Here is a 22595-nt window from a genome sequence, read left to right on the forward strand (position 1 = left end):
CAATTTGCGTGCGCAGTCTGGGCGCGTAGTCGGAAAGCTTAAATGTGAAAATCTGTGAAAAATGATAAGTTTTGACTATAAAATGAATTAATTTGACTTCAGTCAATGCTTTGGGTAAAAGGACCCGGACCCATGATTTGACGGTCCCGAGGGTCGTAGGAAAATATGGAACTTGGGCGTATGCCCGAAATCGAATTTTGAGGTCCCAAGCCCGAGAAATGAATTTTCAAAGAAACTTATTTTCTGAAATTATTTAAAGGATTTGGAAATAAATTTTGATTAGAACATGTTGGTATCGGGCCCGTATTTTGGTTCTGGCACCCGGTACAGATCTTATATATGATTTAAGATAATTCTGTGAAGTTTGGTAAGAAACGGATGTCGTTTGACGTGATTCGGACCTTAAATGCAAAATTTGATGTTTTAAGAAGTTTTGAAATATTTCATTGATTTTGAGGTTTAATTCGTTGTTTAAGGGGTTATTTTGGCGATTTGATCGCACGGATAAGTTCATATGATGTTTTTGAGTTAGTACATATGTTTGGTTTAGAGCCCCGAGGGCTCGGGTGAGTTTCGGATATGTTTCGGAAGGTTTTTGAACTCATAAAAGTTGCAGGTTTTTCAGTTCTAGTGTGTTGGTATTTTCTTCTTTGCGTTCGCGGGAGAACCCTTGCGAACGCGATGAGTTATTCATGCCGAAGGAAATTTCCTTCTACGCGAACACATGACCCAGGTTGCAAACGCGAAGCTTTGGGGGGGGAGGTCTTCCCTTCGTGAACGCGAGCCTAGTAATGCGAACGCGAAAGCTTATGAGCCTGGGTAGGGGGGATATTATACCCTATGTGAACGCGACCTCCTAGCCGCGAACGCGATGGCTTGAGGAGTTACTGCTCCACGAACGCGAGCCCGTTTACGCGAACGTGAAGGTCTCTCAGGCCTAGCTCATCGCGAACGCGATGAGCCTGTCGCGAACGAGAAGACCAAATTCACCCAGTTATTTTAAGTTCCAAAAACAGAATACATTACGGGATTTCCACCATTTTTCATAAACTTCATCTTCTCCATACCTCTTGGTCGATTTTTGAAGAGAAACTTCACCATAGCTTCATTGGTATATAATCCTAAGCTCGTTTTCTTCCATTTTTATCTACACCCACTAGATTTCTAGGCCTAAAACATGAGATTAAGGGTAGAAAATTAGGTATTTGGGGAGAGTTAGGGCTTTTTGATTATTTGGTAATTTGACCTTGTTTTGGGGTCGGATTTCAAAATAAATTATATATTCGGGCTCGTGGGTGAATGGGTGATCGTGTTTTGGTTCAAACCTCGTGTTTTGACCAAGCGGGCCTGGGGTCAATTTTTGACTTTTTGGGAGGAATGATTAGAAAGCTATAATTAAGTATTGGAATTGGATTGTTTAGCATTTATTGATGTTATTAAGTCGATTACGTCTAGATACAATTGGTTTGGAGCCAAATTTGAAAGGAAAGGCGGTGTTTGAGGCTTGAGTTGGCCGTGGAAATTTGAGGTAAGTGTTTGGTCTAACTCTAGCTTGAGGGATTAGGAGTTGTGTCCTATTTGCTATTTGTTTCTTGTAGAGTACGACGTATACGTTGGTGTTGAACATGACCGTGAGTCTTATATTGTGATTTTCATGACTTCGTCATATTATTCATGTCTTGGTAAGGATTTCCATTTGTTGTGTAAAGTTGTAGAAAGAATTGTGACCTATGATCATTGAGGAGCATTGACTCCAATTGTATAACGAATTGTGAAAGTATAAGTGATTGAACCTCTATAGCATTGGCTCGAGTTGTAAAGTGAATTGTGAAGTAAAAGTGAGAAAGAGAATAGATCATTATGTTGCCCCCTTGCCGGGTTATTGTTGAGTTGTGGTTCCCTTGCATTGTGTTATTAATTGATATTATGGATGCTTAGGTTGATGACTCTTTGTGTTGGGTAAGGATTATGGTTATTCTCGAGGAACAAGTTTGGTTATAGCTGAGGTAGTTAGATGTTGGAACAAGTTTGGTTATAGCTGAGGTAGTTAAATGTTGTAACAAGTTTGGTTATAGTTGTTTCTCCCTTGCCAAGACGTAATTACTTATGATGTCGAATCCCTTGCCGGGATAGTGTAGACCTTATTGATCCCTCGTTGGGACTCTTGTTATGATTGTTGTTGATTTTATTATGTGGATCGGGTTGCACGCCGCAACAATGTTATATTGGATTGGGTTGTAAGCTGCAACAATATTATATGTGGATCGGGTTGCACGCCGCACAATGTTATATTGGATCGGGTTGCATGCCGCAACAATATTATATGTGGATCGGGTTGTATGCCGCAATAATATTATATGTGGGTCAGGTTGCACACCGCAACAATATTATATTGGATCGGGTTACACGCCGCTACAATGACAAATGATATGGATCGGGTTGCACACCGCAACAATGATATATGTGGATCGGGTTGCACGCCGCTACAATGACAAATGATATGGATCGGGTTGCATACCGCAAAAGTGTTGTTATATATTGGGGTCGGGTTGCGCGCCACAACAATTATTCATACAAGTGTGCCTAGTTTGGATATTAGTTTCTTTTATTTTGATGTGGACTCTAAGCTGCCCTTAGACTGCTACTCTGGATTTACTGTTAATATTGGTATACCCCCGCAGCATGTTTCCCCCTCCCATCTTTACTTGCTTATTCATGCTTTATTTTCCGCTGTATATTATATAACTGCAAAGGTTTATTTGGTAGTCTGGTCCTAGCCTCATCACTACTTCGCCGAGGTTAGGCTAGGCACTTACCAGCACATGGGGTCGGTTGTGTTGATACTACACTTTGCACTCTTTTGTGCAGACCCCAGTGTTGTAGACTTCGGACCGTAGTGAGATTGTTGACTCTTGTTCATCAGGCGACCCGAGGTAGCCCTGTAGGCGTCTGTAGGCCTTGGCGTCTCCTTTCTATCTACCTTCCTATTTCTTACATGTATTTCGAGAGACAGTGTTGTATTAAATTCTTTTAGACCTTTATTTGTAGTATTCTTAGACCGTCTGTGAAACTGTGACACCAGTTCTGGGTAGTCGAGACATCAAACAGTTGTAATAGATATTCATGTTCAGATGGCTTATTTCTTCCGCTTATGTTAAATTCCGTTGTTTAAATATTATTTCTTCGTAATTGTTAAAGAGAATAAAATTGGTAAAAAGGTAGATGGTTCAATAATTGGCTTGCCTAGCTCACATTAGTAGGCACCATCACGACTTCTGAGGGTGGAAAATCCGGGTCATGACAATAATAGGTTTATGTCTTCATATATACAGTGTTAGATCTTGTTTTAATGATGCAAATAATATACATGTGCAGAAAATAAATTACAATAAGTAAAGAAGACTGTTGGAGTGGTTCATGATGTATAAGGAAAGAAATCAATTAGCATACAATCAGCAAATCTGGAAAGATCTCGCAAATCTGGGCGGAATCTAATCAACAAATCAATCAGCAATAACAACGATTAGCTGAGTTGGAAAGAATCAAATAAGCCTTGAGTAAAGGCACAAATCAAGGGCAGAATCACAGAAGATTGAAGGATACGAGGAGATTTGGTACGCAACCGCATTTGGAAGAACCAACAATCAAGGAGCAATCTTTATTTGTATCTCTGCTGAAGGAAAGCACTCAAGAGAAGCAATGGCTCATTCCTTATTCTTGGAAAGAATCAATTCTTTCCAGGGATCAAATCTCTTGGGTTGTCAAGCCTCTACCATCCATCAAAGTATTTATACCTCATTGTAAACCCTAGTGTATATACTTTGATCAAACCAAAATCACTCTCTTTATTCTACTGCAAACAAGCATTGTAGTCCACTAGGATCTGTTGTGTAACAAGTAAGGGAAAGAAAGAGAGCATAACACTGGTGAGGCATTGTATCAAAAACGAGTGCTAGAGAAACTGAGTGAAATTCACTACAACTGTACTCGGAAGAAACTAATTTACTAAAGAGAACTCCATTGCAACTCAAGGGGACTAGACTAGGATTCACATTGAATCCGAACCAGTATAAAAATCCTGGTGTCTTTAATTCCTGCAATTACTTTTTGCAATTTACTTCCTGTTATTATATCTGTCAATTTATCATATCTAGTCGACTACTCAAGTAATAAGTCAACTAATAAGCAATTATTTTTAAAAGAGTTACAATTCACCCCCCCCCCTTGTAATTTCAATTGGTATCAGAGCCTGGCTCACATTTTATTTTTGCTTAACAGCTTGTGAGAAAAGATCATGGCAAATCAAGTTATCATAGGAGCTCTTTTTCAGGAAGGAACTTCACAAGTTAGACCACCATACTTCAATGGACAACATTTCTCTCACTGAAAAGTACGAATGAAAATCTTTGCTAAAGCTTATGATGTCAAAGTCTGGAGAGTCATCAAAAAGGGAAACTATCCCCTACCTGCTAGCACTCCACCACTTGTTGATCCTGATGATATAGATTCATACTCAAAAGAGCAATTGGAAGCGGTACAAGTGAATAACAAAGCAAGAAACCTGCTTCATAATGCTATAAGTGGTGAAGAATACAAGAAAATATCGAGTTGTGACACAACCAAAGAGATGTGGGACAAACTTGAGATCACCTATGAGGGAACCAGCAAAGTAAAGGAAACACACATCAACATGCTAGTTCATGATTATGAACTCTTCTCAACGAAAGAAGGAGAATCCATTGAAGAGATGTTTGCCAGGTTTAGTAAAATAATTAGCGACTTAAAGGCATTTGGCAAACCCTACACCAGTAGTGATCAAGTAAGAAAAATTCTCAGAAGTCTACCAACCACTTGGCAGACCAAAGTAGTCACACTAGAATCTCAAGACCTAAACAAATTATCCTATGATGAACTACGAGGAGAACTCATTGCTTTTGAAAGAACGCATCTGAAAAAGACAAATCAAGAAGAGAAAAAGAAAATAGTTGCATTCAAAACCTCTACTGAAATGGCTGAAAATGAAATTGATGATCCTGAAGCTCTACAAGAAGAGATTTCTATGATGTCTAGAAATATGGATGGACTGATGAGAAGATACAGAAATACAAAGAAAGGAAGATACCCACCAAGACAATCCAGACAATACAACGAACAGGACAAGAACGATGGAAAATGCTACGAATGTGGAAAAATTGGGCATATTCAAGCTAAATGCCCAGAACTGAAAAGGAAGATCTCTAGAGGCTTCAACAAGAACAAATCCTTCGGAAGCTGGAGCGATGAGGATGACTCTGACCACGAAGAAATAGCAAATCTTTGCTTCATGACAATTTTGGAAAATGAAATAAACAAAACTTCAGGATGCTGGACAGATGAAGACGATTCAGATGACAAAAATGAGAACTATTTCATGTCACGAGGTAAAACTAGTGAGGTAAGATCTTATGACTATGAAAGATGTAATGAATTGCAGGATATTCTTGATTCAACCTTGAAAGAGTCTCAAAAAATGATGAATGAGCTTAAGAGACTCACTAGGGAGGTTAAAGACTAGAAACTCAAACATGAAGTATGTGAAATTGAAAAGGAAGTACTTCAGGAAGAATTTGAGGGTTTGCAAATGCAACTCAACAGCTTGCACAAATCCACCAGTCATAGTTCTATTATGTCAAACCAGACGACTTACAAATCAATTGGAAAGGAACCAACCAGAACCAAGTCAACCAGTCGGTCGGACCAAGTGACTTACAAGTCAACTGGGAAAGAACCAGCTAGAACTAAGTCAGCTAGTTCAAACACTTATGAAAGACCTATAAGCAGGTCTGAAGCTACATATCATTACTGTAATAAAAGTGGGCATAAATATTTCTTTTGTTATTTTCGTAAATCAAATGTGTCAGGATGGGTTTGGAAACCAAAAAATTCCGAACCTAGTACTACTAACCCTCTAGGACCCAGGCAAGCTTGGGTACCTAAAAGAAAGTAATCATCTTGTCTTGCAGGAACACCACAGAGTAAGCCACAAAGGAAAATGGTATCTAGATAGTGCGTGTTCCAGTCATATGACAGGAGACAAAAACCTGTTCAAAGAAGTTACAAAAATCGATGGAGGAAGTGTTAAATTTGGAGACGATTCAAGGGGCAAATAGTCGGTACTGGAACAATTACCTTCAATAATAATTGTGACATTGCTGAAGTTTATCTCATCGGTGGACTAAACTACAATCTCTTGAGCATAAGTTAACTCTGCGACTCTGGATATGAGGTAAAGTTTAAGAAAATAGGTTGTGTTATTGAAGACGAATTAGGTAAGAGAATTCTTCCTGGAAAAAGGTATGGAAATGTTTATATACTTGATGGTTTTGAAAAGATAGATGGTCATATTTGCTTATCTTCTATGTCTAAATGATCCATGGTTATGGCATAGGAGACTAGGTCATGCTAGCATGCATTTGATTGAAAAACTGTCCAAACATGATTTAGTTGTTGGTTTGCCTAAATTTAATTTTTCTAGAACTCATATTTGTGATGCATGTCAAATAGGTAAACATACCAGAAATTCTTTTAAAAATAAAGATATAGTATCTACTTCAAAACCTTTGCAATTACTTTATATGGACTTATTTGGGCCTACTAGAACTACTAGCATAGGAGGAAAGAGGTATGCATTTGTTAATGTTGATGATTTTTCACGTTTCACTTGGGTAATCTTATTGTCTCATAAGGATGGAGCTTTAAGAAATTTTGAAATTTTCTGCAAAAGGGTTGAAAGAGAAAGGGGACATCTGATCTCAAAAATTCAGAGTGACTATGGAGGAGAATTTGAAACCAGAGCTTTTGAAGACTTCTGTAACGATCAAGGATACACTCATAATTTCTCTGCACCACGCTCACCACAACAAAATGGGGTTGTGGAAAGAAAGAACAGAACTCTCCAAGATATGGCAAGAACCATGCTACTAGAACATTCATTGCCAAACCACTTCTGGGCAGAAGGTGTAAGTATTGCTTTTCACATCCTCAACAGTTGCCTCATAAGGCCAATTCTGAAGAAGACCCCATATGAACTCTAGAAAGGTAAACGTCCGAATATCAGTTACTTTCATCCCTTTGGAAGCAAATGTTTCATTCACAATAACGGTAAGGATAATCTTGGAAAGTTTGATCCAAGAAGTGACGAAGGTATTTTTCTTGGTTATTCATTAAATAGCAGATCTTTTAGGGTCTATAATAAATGTACTTTATGTGTAGAAGAATTTGTACATGTTATATTCGATACAAATAATCCCTTGGTCGAGAAAGGAACTACTGCAGGTGACGAAGATCAAACTCAAGAAGCTCAGGATAAAGGAAAATCACAAGAGTCGACTAATACATCTGGGGTGATCGAGTCAACTGGTGAAAATAGCAGCAATATTCTAGATCCATAGATCGAGTCGACTACAAATGCAATTCGACCAAATGAATGGAGAACCGAACCCGAATATCCTCAGAAATATATTATAAGGGATCCAAACGAAGGAATGAAAACCAGGGCTGCTCTCAAGAAGAAAGCAAACATTGCATTAATTTCTCAAATTGAGCAAAAAAAGATAGAGGAAGCACTGAAAGATTCAAGCTGGGTGCAAGCCATGCAAGAGGAATTAGATCAGTTCAGCAAGAATCAAGTGTGAAAACTAATACCCAAACCTGATAATGTGTCTATAATCGGAACAAAGTGGGTATTTAGAAATAAATTGAACGAGGATGGAAAGGTCATAAGAAATAAAGCTAGACTAGTTGCTTAGGGCTATTCACAGCAAGAAGGAGTCGACTATGATGAGACTTTCGCCCCAGTAGCTCGTTTGGAGTCCATAAAAATTCTTCTGGCATACGCATCTTTTAAAGGATTTAGGCTATTTCAAATGGATGTTAAAACGCCTTTTTAAATGGATTTATCGAGGAAGAAGTTTTTGTGAAACAACCTCCAGGCTTGGAGGACTCAAAATTTTCATACCATATATATAAGCTTACTAAAGCACTGTATGGGTTGAAACAAGCTCCACGTGCCTGGTATGATAGGCTGAGTACCTTTCTTATTGATCATGGCTTTACAAGAGGTAAAATAGACACTACTTTATTTATTAAATGATCATTAGAAGGTAACCTCATTATTCAAATTTATGTTGATGATATTATATTTGGTAGTGCTAACCCTTTTATGTGCAAGGAATTTTCAAATCTTATGCAAAGCGAATTTGAAATGAGCATGATGAGTGAGCTTACGTTCTTCCTTGGGCTACATATTCAACAATCCGAAGAAGAAACTTTTATATGTCAGACCAAATATTCAAAAGAGCTGATTCAAAAATTTGGTATGAACAATGCAAAATCAATTGGCACTCCAATGAGCCCCGCTACAAATCTAGACAAAGATGAACAGGGCACCCCTGTTGATGAAACCAAATATAGGGGAATGATTGGATCACTGCTATATCTAACAGCAAGTCAACCAGATATTATGTTCAGTGTATGTAAATGTGCCAGGTTTCAGTCAGCTCCCAAGGAGTCACATTTGACTGCTGTAAAGAGAATCATTCGATATCTCATTGGAACTATATCTTATGGATTGTGGTATGCTCGCTCTAACTCTTTTAAACTAGAAGGTTTTTCAGATGCTGATCTTGTAGGTGATAAAGAAGATAGAAAAAGCACAAACGACACATGTCAATTACTAGGAAAGGCTTAATATCCTGGAACAGTAAAAAGCAAGCATCAGTCACTTTGTCCACTACTGAAGCTGAATACATTGCTATTGGGCAATGTTGTGCACAACTACTGTGGATGTCTCATCAATTGGGTGACTATGAGCTTTCGTTTAAACCTATACAAATGTTTTGTGATAATTCTAGTGCTATTTGTCTTTCAAAAAATCCTGTGCATCATTCTAGAGCAAAGTATATAGATATTAAGCATCATTTTATTAGAGATCATATTCTTAAGGGAGATATAGAAATATCCTTTGTTGGAACTTCTGCTCAATTAGCTGATATTTTTACTAAGCCTTTGGTAGAAGAAGATTTTGTACTTTGAGAAAATTACTTGGTATTATTTGCATTTCTAATAACTCTTAGGACCTATGTGCTCAGTTACTTTTAAAGTGCTATAATTGTCCTTTTCCCACACCTTAATTACACATCCAATTTTTCCCTCTCTTTTCGCTTCTTTCACATCAGTTCGCAGTTCGAAGATGGAAAGCCAATCATCACGTCTTCTCCACTGACAACTTTTCCTTTCCTATACTCAACCGTCAAAACCCTCTTCTTAAGTTAGAAAACCCCTTCAGTAACTCTCATCTCCAATACCTCTAGCAAAGCCCCTTCTCTACAATGGCGAAACACTCCAAAAATCCCTCTGCCTCCACTAGAAAGAGTACCCGCTCCAAAGCAAAACCCCCTTCTACGCCTCCTAAGCAAGTAGACCTAGGGTCTGATTACTCTGAAGGCTTCGCCTCATCTCAGGGAGATTTTTCTGAACACTCCCAACTTCTAGGAGAAAAAGCTTTAGGCAAGCGACCCATGGAAGATCCCCATATTTCATCCACCCCAAAGAAATCAAAGGTTGATTTCTCTGCCTCACTCGAGTCTGACCTAAATTTCTGGGATACCCCAAATAGGGATCTTTTCATTACTCTTAAATACAAGCCCATCGCCCATGGAAGGGTCGTGGATCTTGATGATATGGAAGCCCTTAACTGTAAGGTTAAAGAACTTTTTGTTTATCAAGGATGGGAAAAATTCCTCTCTATTGCTCCGCCTAAGATATATGAACCCCTGGTCAAAATGTTTTATGCAAATCTTCGCTCTAGTAAACCGGAGAGGTTGGAATCTCTAGTGCTAGGTAAGCACATTATTCTTGATTGTGCCTTGTTTGACTCACTTTTTTAATGTCGTTGCTTTGGTTTCCCTACTCTGTTTAAAAACGTGTGGCCTGATGACTTTGAATCTCTTTTGACCAAGCCAAACAGTGCATTGTTGAATGTCCCTCTGAAATCCTTCCAAACCAATTGGGCCCCAGTGATGTCAATTTTGAAACTCGGGTTATGGCCCATATTGTGGCAATCACCCTGCTTCCCCTCACCGGTTCCTTTTCAACCTTCTCTCAAAGAGATACATTCTTTGTCTATTGCCTTATCACCAAACTCAAAATCAAGCTTTCCTCCTTGGTTATCAATTTCATGATAGAAAGTGCTGAAGATCCAACTAGTTTACCCTATGATATGGCAATCACTCATATTCTAGAAGCCCATCAAATTTCTCTGTTCAACTATCCATTCATCACTGTCTCTAAGTCCTATAATTCTAGAGCTTTTCCTAGTATGGGTTATGTGAGTATCAAGGGCTCCTGGGTTAAGAAAAGTGAGAGTGAAGCAAAGCAGGCCCCTATAGAATCCAAATCTTCACCCGTTATTCCTCCTCTTAATCTTGTCAGTTCTGAGCTTAGTGAGAAGTTTGCACTATTAACTCCCAATTCTCTGACATCAAGAACCTTCTTTCAGCCACTCAGTCTACTGTGGGTGACATTCATGCTATTTCCAAGGAAACAGGGTCTGACGTGTCAAAAATCAGAGTTGCTATTCTCAGAGTGAAGGAGAATGCTGTCAAAGCTTTCAAGGAGGTTCACAATAGGCTGGTGTTATGGGCGTCTCTGCAAATACAAGCTTCTAACAATTAAAGGAGGCCATCTGCAACACCCTTACCTATTTCCTGCGCCGCTAGCATACAATCGGCAAATCTGGAAAGGTCTCGCAAATCTAGGCGGAATCTAATCAACAAATCAATCAGCAATAACAACGATTAGCTGAGTTGGAAAGAATCAAATAAGCCTTGAGTAAAGGCACAAATCAAGGGCAGAATCACAGAAGATTGAAGGATACGAGGAGATTTGGTACGCGACCGCATTTGGAAGAACCAACAATCAAGGAGCAATCTTCATTCGTATCTCTGCTGAAGGAAAGCAATCAAGAGAAGCAACGACTCATTCCTTATTCTTGGAAAGAATCAATTCTTTCCATGGATCAAATCTCTTGGGTTGTCAAGCCTCTACCATCCATCAAAGTATTTATACCTCGTTGTAAACCCTGTACATACTTTGATCAAACCAAAATCACTCTCTTTATTCTACTGCAAACAAGCATTGTAGTTCACTAGGATCTGCTGTGTAACAAGTTAGGGAAAGAAAGAGAGCATAGCACTGGTGAGACATTGTATCAAAAACGAGTGCTAGAGAAACTGAGTGAAATTCACTAAAACTGTACTCGGAAGAAACTCATTGACTAAAGAGAACTCCCTTGCAACTCAAGGGGACTGGACTAGGATTCACATTGAATCCGAACCAGTATAAAAATCCTGGTGTCTTTAATTCCTGCAATTACTTTCTGCAATTTACTTCCTGTTATTATATCTGTCAATTTATCATATCTAGTCGACTACTCAAGTAATAAGTCAACTAATAAGCAATTATTTTTAAAAGAGTTACAATTCACCCCCCCCCCTTGTAATTTCATACAGTTATTACCTTGTTTAAATAATTAATCAACCTTTCAACAAGCCTCTAAACTTAAGATGTTGCTTGTGTATACATCTGAGAAAGTTTGGTATAATATGTATTTATACCCATTGTCTAAATTAATTTCTTAAATGATATAGCAGGCAAGTTCACGTCACAAACTGACAAGTAGAAAGTGATTCATAAGTCCTTTAGTGAAATTATTCCCAAATTAGTTGTGTTGCTCTTGTTGGCATCCCTAAGAGTACACTAGCATTTCATGTATTCGCCATGTTCTCTTGTCTAAAAGTTGCCTGTTCCATAGACCTTTTCATGAAATATCCTATAGCTCATAACATGGTAAGTATTTTACTAAAACCTTTAAGGATCCTTTGAACTATCAGAAATAGTAAACTTAGTTGTTTCAACTTTAGGAACTTTATTAAGAATATTTTGTTGTTTCCTACAATTTTCTAGGTCCATGAGGACTTTAGAGCCCCTATTTTGTTGCTCATTATTCTTACGTTTATCTATTATATCCATAAAGATCTCACTTTTTTTAATTCATGGAGGTAAGTACCTTTTTTATAGTACTCCTCTATCGCTGTAGTGGTAGATTAGTATAAATTTTCGAAATAAACTCTATTATGCATCTTACCGGGAAACACCTCATATGGATCAATGAGCCTTTCACTGGTCTTGTATAGTACTTATGTAGCATTTCTTTCTTGGAGATGGTTGAATGTCCATTGACGAAATTTGACGTCTTTGAAGTTTGAACCTCTAGCCAAATTCTATTATATGGAAATTGGTCCGAGCCACACATGAATAGGATAACTAATGATAGATTCAGTTATTTGACCCAAATCGCCACACACGTACAGAGGATTAAGAAAGAAGACAAGATGCATCTTATCACGCCCTTGCAGAATTACGATTATGGGAATGGCCAGCTACATAACCATAATTGAGATTCTACTATCGACGTGTGCTCCATTAGTCACAAGAATAACCTAAGCTCTGATACAACTTTGTCACAACCCAATTTAGGATCATGACCGACACTTAGGAGCAAGTGCTCCCAAGTAAGCATCACCGATAATTTACAGAAAATCGGACAGAGTTTTCCCTATTAAGACTATTCAAAAGTTTTCCTGTCTCATAAATAATTAACAACCAACCAATATTTACCTAAATCAACCACAATCTTCATGAACTAACAAATGAGTTTTCATCAACAATATCAACCTTATAAATAAGATAATACTAAGCTCATCTTAAAAATACGGATAGAAAGTGAAATACTAGTCTTCGCCCACACGAACAAGTGCAGGGCTCACCAAAAACTATCAACTCGTGTACTCTAATTAACGAAATTTTCGTTCGCCTCAACTGCTTTTTCTGTATATAAAAAAAATAGCGGGGAGTGAGTCACTAGCTCAGTGAGTAATAACACTTAACCACAACCATTTTTGATCGGGGACAAGTCAGAAATACATGCTTGTATAATAAAATTTAGAAATTCAGAAATAAGATGCCCTTTCAAAATGGTTGAGAATAATCAGTCTCATTATGTATTTCCTGTAACAGAAATCAATTTAATAATTCGGTAATAAACTCGGTAAGCACTATATCAATCAATTCCTTATGTTTGGGAGGTTTCCAAGAAAGGATCATGTATCTATATCATTGTGAGGACCCCTTCGTAAAAGGAGTCAAATATAACTGTAGGTCCCTACTCGAGGAAAAAACTGTAACTGTATGCTAGTTCTACCTTCCCACTAGCGATGGCTATAACTGTACTCGGTAATCGGTAAATACAAGGTGCACCAGGTCTAACGAACCCGTCGTTAGCTACGAGATCCTTCAAAGTCTCCTCCCATTAATACTCTTTCTAGTAAACAGTAAATACTCGTACAAAAATATTTTAAAAATTATAAAGGTCATATAATTTCTTATCAACTCTTGAAATTTTATTTCGGTAACGGTAAGCGTGTCTCAAGTAACTGTAGAACATGTCTAGTAACAGTGATAATAATTTAAACAATTGTAACATCTCAAGTAATGGTATAACATATCTAGTAACGGTGAAAACATTTAGATTAACCGGTAAACATCTCAAGTACACTGTTCGGTACCATATCAAGTAAAGGACTTGTCCCACATGCAATTTCAAAGCATCGGTAACACATCTATTTTTCAAAATCATATATAAACTATGCAGGTTATGAAAATACAAATTGAGGTAAGATTACTACTCACAATACTCATGCGGAAGATCAAACTCGTCACTTCAAACGATCCATCTTCAATCAATCTATAACCACATCAACAGCGATCTTGTGTTAATTGCCTCATTTAGGCTAAATTCATCACTAATTTAGGATACCCAATCCTCCAAATTTTATATTTTATCATCAATTCGCCGAATTATATTTACCCATGCTATGGGTAATTTAGATTAGTCCAAAATCTTTTAAATAAAAAGGCAATTTATATAGTTTATTCCCTGTACTTTCAATTTCCTTAATCATGTATATAATTCTAAACTTAAATATTATTATCCACAATATCCCTTTTTTGTATTAAATTTTCAATACCCGATAAAATCCCATACACAGAAATCGGGGTTTAAAGGAATCCACCAGAAACTAAAGAAGAATCAACAGAATGGAAAAACTAACCTTTTTTTTTTTGCCAAACGATAGTTTTCAGTTGAAGCTGCTATATATGTCCAATCTTTCTTCCTTTAATTGTAAATTTTACTGCCAATAATTTCGTTTCCTCACTTGCTTGTCAATAACGTTGATGTCCAAGTAGTTGTTCCAGCAACTACTCCTTTTGTTTCTTTAAGTTTGGAGTTGGATTTCTCAATCCCTAAATCCAATAGGATGGGCATTGTCCCATGCAATTCTTTTTATTTTTTTTATTTTTATTATTTATTTATTTATTAGGCTAATGACTTAAATGTCCTAACTGAAGTATCGAGTATTACAATATTAAACAAAAAGTTAGGTCATTGTGGAATCCACTTGTTTGAGAATCTGATTTTGACATTTCTCACTTTTTAAGATTTATTTTAATGTTTAACTTCTATACATTAATAAAAAAAATTACATAATCAATTCATGTTAAATGGTAATTAATGAAACTACTCATAATAAATAGATTAGTAACTTGAAAAAATAAGGCAAATTATAACCATCTATATAGTAGATTAACTTGCAAATTTACACTTTTAAAAGGAATAACGAAAAAAAGAGTCACCTCTAACTATGGCTGTCCCGGTCCCGTCCCGGTCCGCTTCAAGTTAAATGGGATGGGCCAATGTTAAACGGGACACGGGATAAGACGGGACGACCATTTTGTCCCGTTTGTCCCGTCCCGTTTTGTCCCGTCCCATCCCGCCAGTTTTTTTTTTAAATAACTAGCCGTTGGGTAACGGCTTAAATTGCAAAAATAGTTGTTGCCAACGGTCCAAACAGCCCCTACTCCCCCCCCGAAACACCCCCTAACCCCCCAAACTTTTAATATAACCCCTAAGTTTATTAAATTACACTTTGGCCCTATTTTCTACTATAAATACCCTCATTCTTCTTCATTTTTTCCCACAAAAAATCAATCTTCTCTCTCAAATCTCTTACATTCTAATATTCTATCTATATTCTATATTATTCTCTCAATTTTGTTACTATCAAGTATCAACTATCAACTATCAAGTATCAAGTGATAACTTTCAAGTTTCAATTTTCAAGTATTTGGGCAAATTTTTTGGAGCAACTTTCAAGCTTCAAATTAAGTCAAGTATTTGGAGCAATATTTTGGGCAATTTCTTCAAGTTTCAATATTTAATCACGCTGCACTCGTTCCATCTCCTAATTTTAATATATAATTTTTGCGTATCATTTTAGTGCTTAATTTTTGTGTTTACTTTACGTGTTAATTTTCGTATTTTATTTGTGTGTAATTTATTTGTGTGTTTAATATTTGTGTTAGTTTTTTTAATTTAATTTCGTATTTAAATTATGGCACCTAAAAATATATTTGGTATTTTTTAAAAAAAGCAGTAAAAAAAATAGTAAAAGTGAAAGTAGTAGTAATCCTAATCCTAACCCTTCTCCTAGACCTAGAATTAGAAAGCATATTGATGAAATGACTCATGTTGATGAAACTTCATTTTCCCAACCCCCCACATTTTATGATGTTCATGTCGGAGAACAATTAGATCATGAAACTTTACAAAGACAATTTGGCAATGATATTTTTTTTTTAGGATGAAGAAAATGAGGATGAAGAAAATGAGGAAGAAGAATTAGATGAAACACCCACTAGTCTCGCAACACAAGCTCCAACTCAGAGTCAATCTCAATCTGGAGCTTTACCCCTGTACCCCTGTAAGGGGTAAGCCTAAGGCTGAACGTCCCAAAACATCACTTGTATGGAAATTTTTTAAACATGATAAAGTCAATCATCGTGCTATATGTGAAAAATGTAAGCAAGTATTTGCACACACAACAAGTGGTGGGACGGGGGGTTTAAGTAGACACTTAATAAGGGATCACAAATCTTTATGGATACAAGCTAACATAGAAGCCGGAAAAATTATAGATCCTACCATCAGTACTGACACTCCTAGCGGATCGGTTCTAATCAAATTCAACAACAACTTGACCCTGCTTCTGGTCATGTTTTATGCAAATATAACAAAGATAGAGATCGTGAGAACTTAGCAAAAATGGTGGCTGTCTGTGGCTTACCTTTTACTTTCCCTTCTCACCCTGCTTTTGTGCATTATATACAAGAAACATATAACCCTGCTTTTCAAGGTTTTCCTAAGACCACGGTTAGAAATGGTGTTTTTAAATTTCAAACCGAATATCTTCAGTATATTCGTTGTGTATTTTTTCACTTAGATTGTAAAGTGTCTATCACATCTGATATAGGTCGTAGTCCTAATGGTTGTGATTATTTAACTGTTACATGTCATTGGGTTGATCATCACTGGAACTTGCAAAAACGTATTATTGGTTATAAATTTGTTGATTCAAAACACACTGGAGCATATATTGCAACTACTGTTCTACAAATACTTGATTTTTATGGACACATTAATAAAGTTTTAACTATCACCTTAGATAATGCTTCTTCTAACACAACCGCAGCAAATAGCTTAAAATCTAGACTTTGTCCAATTAATCCAACAATTTTTCATGTTAGATGTGCATGTCATATTTTTAACTTGGTTGTAAAAGATGGTCTTAATTTATTTTCTGATGCTTGTAGTAAAATACAACATGCTTGTGGCTATATTTTTCGTGCTCATAAACAAAGTAGAATTCGTGAATTTGCTCAACAATGTGCTAGTGCTAACCTTCCATTTAGAAAAGTTCCAAAAGATGTTTGTACTAGGTGGAATTCTATTTATGAAATGCTTAAAGTTGCTTATGATTATCGGGTGCCTATCCAAAAAGTATTTAATATGCATAATGCTCACCCTGTTGATCAAATTGTTGATTCTGATTGGGATGAGATCAGAGAGCTTACTAAATTTTTAGAAAATTTTTATTATGCTACAAAACAATTTTCTGGTATATATTATCCTACTGTTATACAAATATTGTGGTATATTTGTGGAATTTCTGTTGTATTTGTTAAGTATAAAAAAATCCAACTTATGCACCGGCCATTAAAGAAATGATTTTAAAATTTAAAAAGTATTTTTTCCCTATTCCCGAAGTTTATTTAATTTCTACTCTACTTAACCCATCTTTAAAACTAAGAGGTGCAAAGGAACTTGTTCGTAAAATTTATGAGAATTTAGAAATTCAAGAAAATGAACAAGCATCTCTCGAAAACTGCCAAGCTAGCATATATTCTTATGCTAGATCAATGTTTGATAAATATAAATCTATGGATATAACTGGTTGTGAAACTGCTCCTTCTACTTCTAAGTCTAGAGCAGAAGTTTTATGGAAAGATATGGATGATATAACAGGTTTTGATTCCTCTATTGATGATGAACTTGATTCTTATCTTAATCAAGGATTGGAAAATATTAAAGACGAAGAAGGCAAGGAACAACTTTTGTCATGGTGGAGGGAGCGTGGCAAGGCTTTTCCAACACTTTCAATTATGGTCCGAGATATCCTGGCTATTCAAGCATCATCAGTAGCATCGGAGAGTGCTTTTAGCGCGGTAAGATTTCAAATTGGAGATCAGAGACATTCATTAGCGGAGGACAGTCTAGAGATTTCCGTATTATTCATAGATTGGATTAATGCAGAAAGAAGAAATCTTGGTTTTGAAAAATTAACCACTAGGGAAGAAGAAGAATACAATGAGATACTAACCACTGGGAGCGATGACAGCATGGAACTCATGGAACATCAATCAACATTGCCAATTCCAGCAGAATGTCCGAGAGATATTATTGATAAGTTACAAAAAAGCTATATAGGAGCTTACAAATATTAGTATGATAATTTGTAATTGGCTACTAAGAGGCCTAGTTCAAACAGAACCCTTCCTAGAAGGTGGCTGCGTAGATTAGGTGCTCTTCAAAAGAATTATATTTGTATTTGAGATTTGAAAGTTCTATTAATAAAATAAAAGGCTCTAAGCGTTGAATTTTATTTATGAATTGTCTTAGTTACTTAATAGTTAATACTTTGAAATTATATTAAATAAATTATAACTCTATTATAAATTTATAATTACTAGAATATTTCATTACAAGTCTTTTATTTTAATATTTTATAATTCTTTACTTAGTTTTCTAATTTTCATTTTAACGTAGTAACATTTAAGTTTATTAAATAAGTCAAAAATCTAGCCGTTGCAAACTTTAAAAACATAGTAAATTTCAAAAACTAGACGTTTTTTTTTTTTTAAAAAAAATACACTTAAGGCTCACGAACCCGTCCCGTCCCGTCCCGTCCCGTCCCATCCCGTTTGTTAGCGGGACGGGATGGGACGAACGTTTCGTCCCGTCCCGCCTCCATCCCGCTTAAATATCGTCCCGTCCCGTTCCGTTAATTTGATCACGTCCCGTCTCGTCCCGTTGGACAGCCATACCTCTAACCTACTTGAGTAAGATTATTTTGGTAACATAAATATGAAGTTTGCTTCTCAATCAAAGAAGCAAATGCATAAAGAATAATAGAATGCTGCTTATAATGAAAGGTGGCCCGCAAGCACTCTAATCTGAAATATTTCAGGGAACCAATGATGCCATTGAAATGATTCTTATGAGTTTCAAATATGTGTGGCTAAACTGAACCCCTGAATATATGTATGATGACGATAAAAAGAAGAAGAAATTAAGGACAGACAGTGACAAAGGCGGGAATGGGGACAAGAGTCCAATAATACATTTCTGTCAATACAACTTATCTACTACTCCAGTCTTTTGTTTTTGTAGATAAATTTAAATTAAGCCTCGTATGTATTTTTGCCTTTAAGGCTAGTGTCGTATTTCACAATTCTTTTTCTAGAAGGAGTAGTAGTGTGCATGTCATGAGTGGGTGACGCAAACTCCTTTTATGATATATCCATTTCTACCTCTGTTTCGATCATAACCTAAATTTTGATTGACAAGGACGTTGGGTTTGGTGGAGCCTCTACCCTTCCCACTATATTTTTCTTCTTCTTATTTCATATCAGATCGATCATCATCCCCTTTTGTAGGGGTCCATATGGATGTTTTGAGTTTTGAGTTTAAGTTTGTCACACCTTTAATATGTGTGAACCCATTTCATGATATTGCCTCTATGGCTTAGTAGGTACAATTATTCATTTTAAATTGAATCTCTTTCTTGCCGGACCATTTGGCTAAGTGGACAAGTTGTGTGAAGCAATAAAAAAATGAATAACCTAAGACTTCTAGCTAGACAGCAACTTGACACTGATATTTATTATAAGTTGGAACTTTTACACTATTAATTTATGTAATACATAACTACATGTAACTTAATTGCATAATAATAAGTCAGATTAATGACTTAGAAATAAAACATATTACATGCTACAACATATTAAGGATGTTAAAAAGTGAATATTCTTTATATGATCAATGTATAAAAATAATTTTTTTCTTTTTTAAATATCATCAATAGTGTGAGAGTCTTGTCAGCAGTTTTATCCCACGTTAGGATAGAGAGGTACAGATTTTAGCAATTAGATCTCCAGGCTCAAGGCTTGTGCGTCTATATTTCTTTCTCCTCGTGGAATTCCATGTAACAAAGATGTGGGAAGAAGAGAATATCTGTTTCACTAGTTGGCGACAAAGAAAAGGTTTTTAGCAGTGAAACTCAGAGAGAATAAAATAATTCGCAAGCCTTCTTAAAATGCACAAGGATGATGGTGCTATTTGTATTGGGAAGAAAGCTACATATGCATGTTAGTAGTATACTTTTTTCTGTGCTACAGACTAAAATAGAGGCAGTATAGACATTTCATATATCCTACATAGATTTGTGTGAGCAGCTAGCGTGTATACATGTTATGATTAATGTCATTATCCCTAGTAATTAATTAATTAATTCAGTTTAATCTGTATATAGTTAGTCCCTGTCATTTAATTCATAATCCCACCCGTGATCTCATCGCACACACAAACACACGCCCTTTACTTAACCCCATAGCTAGAAAGAAACAAGTCTTGACTTATCTGTACCATCGAAAACAAGATTTCATGCAAATCTAAAACTCTAGATCCAGTGACGAGTCAATATTTTATTTAATTTTTAATTTTCTTTTTTTTTTTTGGTTGCAAAAAATAGAAGGATTGGTGCCCTCTTGTGGGTTTTTTCTTCTTTTTCTATTTCCAGTCTTAGGCGTAGATTTGACAAAAAGAGCATAAAAAGCGGAAGGAGCCAAAAGGAAACTGTGGATCCTGAAGGAGAGAAACAGTAGTAAATCATGAAAGAGAGGAAGATATCATACTACTTTTGGCAGGACTTTCTTGGTAAAGTGATGAAAAATTAATTGTGGCTGAAGATCCTTCAGTTTTGGACAGAGGATTTATTCAAAGAAAATATCTCATCTTTCGTCTGAACACTAAAAGATTGATGATGCACATTTGCTGTTGAAAATGTACTAGCATGCATTATCTTGGTTGAATTTAAGTTTTGTGCATATATGAATTATTTTAATATAACTATTAACACAGATAACTCTTTATTGCAAGCTTGATATAATAGCAATTTGTACATTGTTAATATATACTCTCTTTGTCTCAATTTAGATGACATATTTCCCTTATCGAGAGTTGATTTGACTAAATGTTGAACCTAAATTCGATCAGTTTAATTTAGTAATTTAAAATTAAAATTTTAACATTTAAAAAAAGAGCATTTGGATCAGCTTAAATCTCGATAAACAAAATATATCATTTAAATTAAAATAAAAGAAGTAAGAAAAGAGTATTTGGATCAGTTTGACACTCGATAAGTGAAATATGTTATCTAAATTGAAACAAAAGAAAAGAGCATTTTGGTTAAGACATATCCTATTCACACACCTGCACGACAAATGACAAATCCTTACTATTATCTAGCTAGCTATCTTTACCCCTATATACCAACCCTATCCCATCCAATATACCATAGCAAATACAAAAATCATGAGCTATGATTAGCTTTATTACTTGCTAGTCACTTGCTAGTATAGGTGATATGTGAAGATCCACTGAGGTAGCAAGAACTGAACCGCTGCACCAACAAGGTAAGGTCAAGTTGGGAATAACAATTGAGTCATGTTTTGAATTATGGAAACACAAAGTGATAATTAATAGTACCATCATCTACTCATATTAGTACTATATGTGATGATGCCCATTTTTTATAAAGGGATATATGGGACCAAGTGGTAACAGAAATAAGCTAAGGGCGTGGGCTCAGCCTTTTAGCAAACCCAAAAGGACCCTACCACCCCCCATACTTCTGCACCTTCTTGAACCGGCAACGCGTGCTTCAATGTCCCTCTCCTCTCTCTCTCTCCAACTGCTATCATTTTGTTTTGATTTTTATCATATGGACACACACATTCTTTGCATCTTTCTTTCTTTTCCTTTTTTTCTTTTTGGATTTGGATTCTTCTACAATTATGATGTTACAAGTTCACATAGTATGTATCTATATTAATACCGTAAAATTTTATTTCCGTATGGATTTACTAAGTATAATCAGAGGCAAAATTTGAAACTTATGAATTTAGGATTTTATCTTTAATGTTATTGAGTTCAAAATTAATTAATTTATATATAATAAATTAATTTCTTAAGAGTCCCTCTGTACGACTCGGGTAATGAAAGTGGTCGCGCCAGAAATCTAACAATGAGAGCCAAAAAACATACATATTATACTTAGAAGTTTCTCTTACCTTAAGAGCATTCAACAATTTTTATATTTATTTTTATTCGATTTGAACAGTATAATTTTGAAACGATGGGCATTTACCTTTGTTACTTTTAGCTCGCTGGATGTTGATTTCGCTTTACTTTATACTCGTAGCAACTTTACATGATTTAAACATATATTCCAATTTAAAATGGTAAAAAGCTAAATCCATCTCTCTTCCATAGTCATGATATGTGTTGGAGTATCTCTATCTTCTAATCCATCTGTACCAATTAGAACGGCTAAAAACACGACAAAGACAAACCCAGCTCTATTATTCTTTTCCCCTAAATAATTTAATTGAAGTCTATCCATCCAACCAAGTTTGCCTTATAAATGTGCACATGCTCTTATATATTCGAGGCCGTAGACCTACGATACTTTTAACTCAGTCTAACATAAACAATCTAATTGAACAATCAATGAATCTAAGCCATGGTTTCCATCACATAGTTATAATTTAGTTAAGAAGCTCATCACATGGTCGCATTCAATGTCCATGACATTATGTAATTGAGGTTTAGATGGTTGATGCGTTGGCCACCGTGGGGAGTTAAGGACAAGATCCAGTTAATCAGAATCGATGGACAATATATTATATTAGTAATATTAATCATAGAGTTTAATGCATTGACACTATATAAATTTTCCCTATTAACTTAAGCTAATTTA

At 35.9% G+C, this 22595-nt stretch overlaps 1 protein-coding gene across 1 annotated transcript; it reads left to right on the forward strand.

Moving 5' to 3' along the window:
- Positions 1-4396: 4396 nt before the first annotated feature.
- On the forward strand, positions 4397-5554 carry LOC138885379 (uncharacterized). Its single transcript, XM_070166323.1, has one exon. The coding sequence runs from the start codon at positions 4397-4399 to the stop codon at positions 5552-5554; it is 1158 nt and encodes a 385-aa protein (XP_070022424.1).
- Positions 5555-22595: the final 17041 nt, after the last annotated feature.

This window comes from Nicotiana sylvestris, chromosome 2, assembly GCF_000393655.2.
Source record: "Nicotiana sylvestris chromosome 2, ASM39365v2, whole genome shotgun sequence".
Lineage (NCBI taxonomy): Eukaryota > Viridiplantae > Streptophyta > Magnoliopsida > Solanales > Solanaceae > Nicotiana > Nicotiana sylvestris.

Coding starts and splice junctions, on each gene's coding strand:
- LOC138885379 (XM_070166323.1), top strand. CDS start 4,397: ATGAAAATCTTTGCTAAAGCTTATGATGTCAAAGTCTGGAGAGTCATC.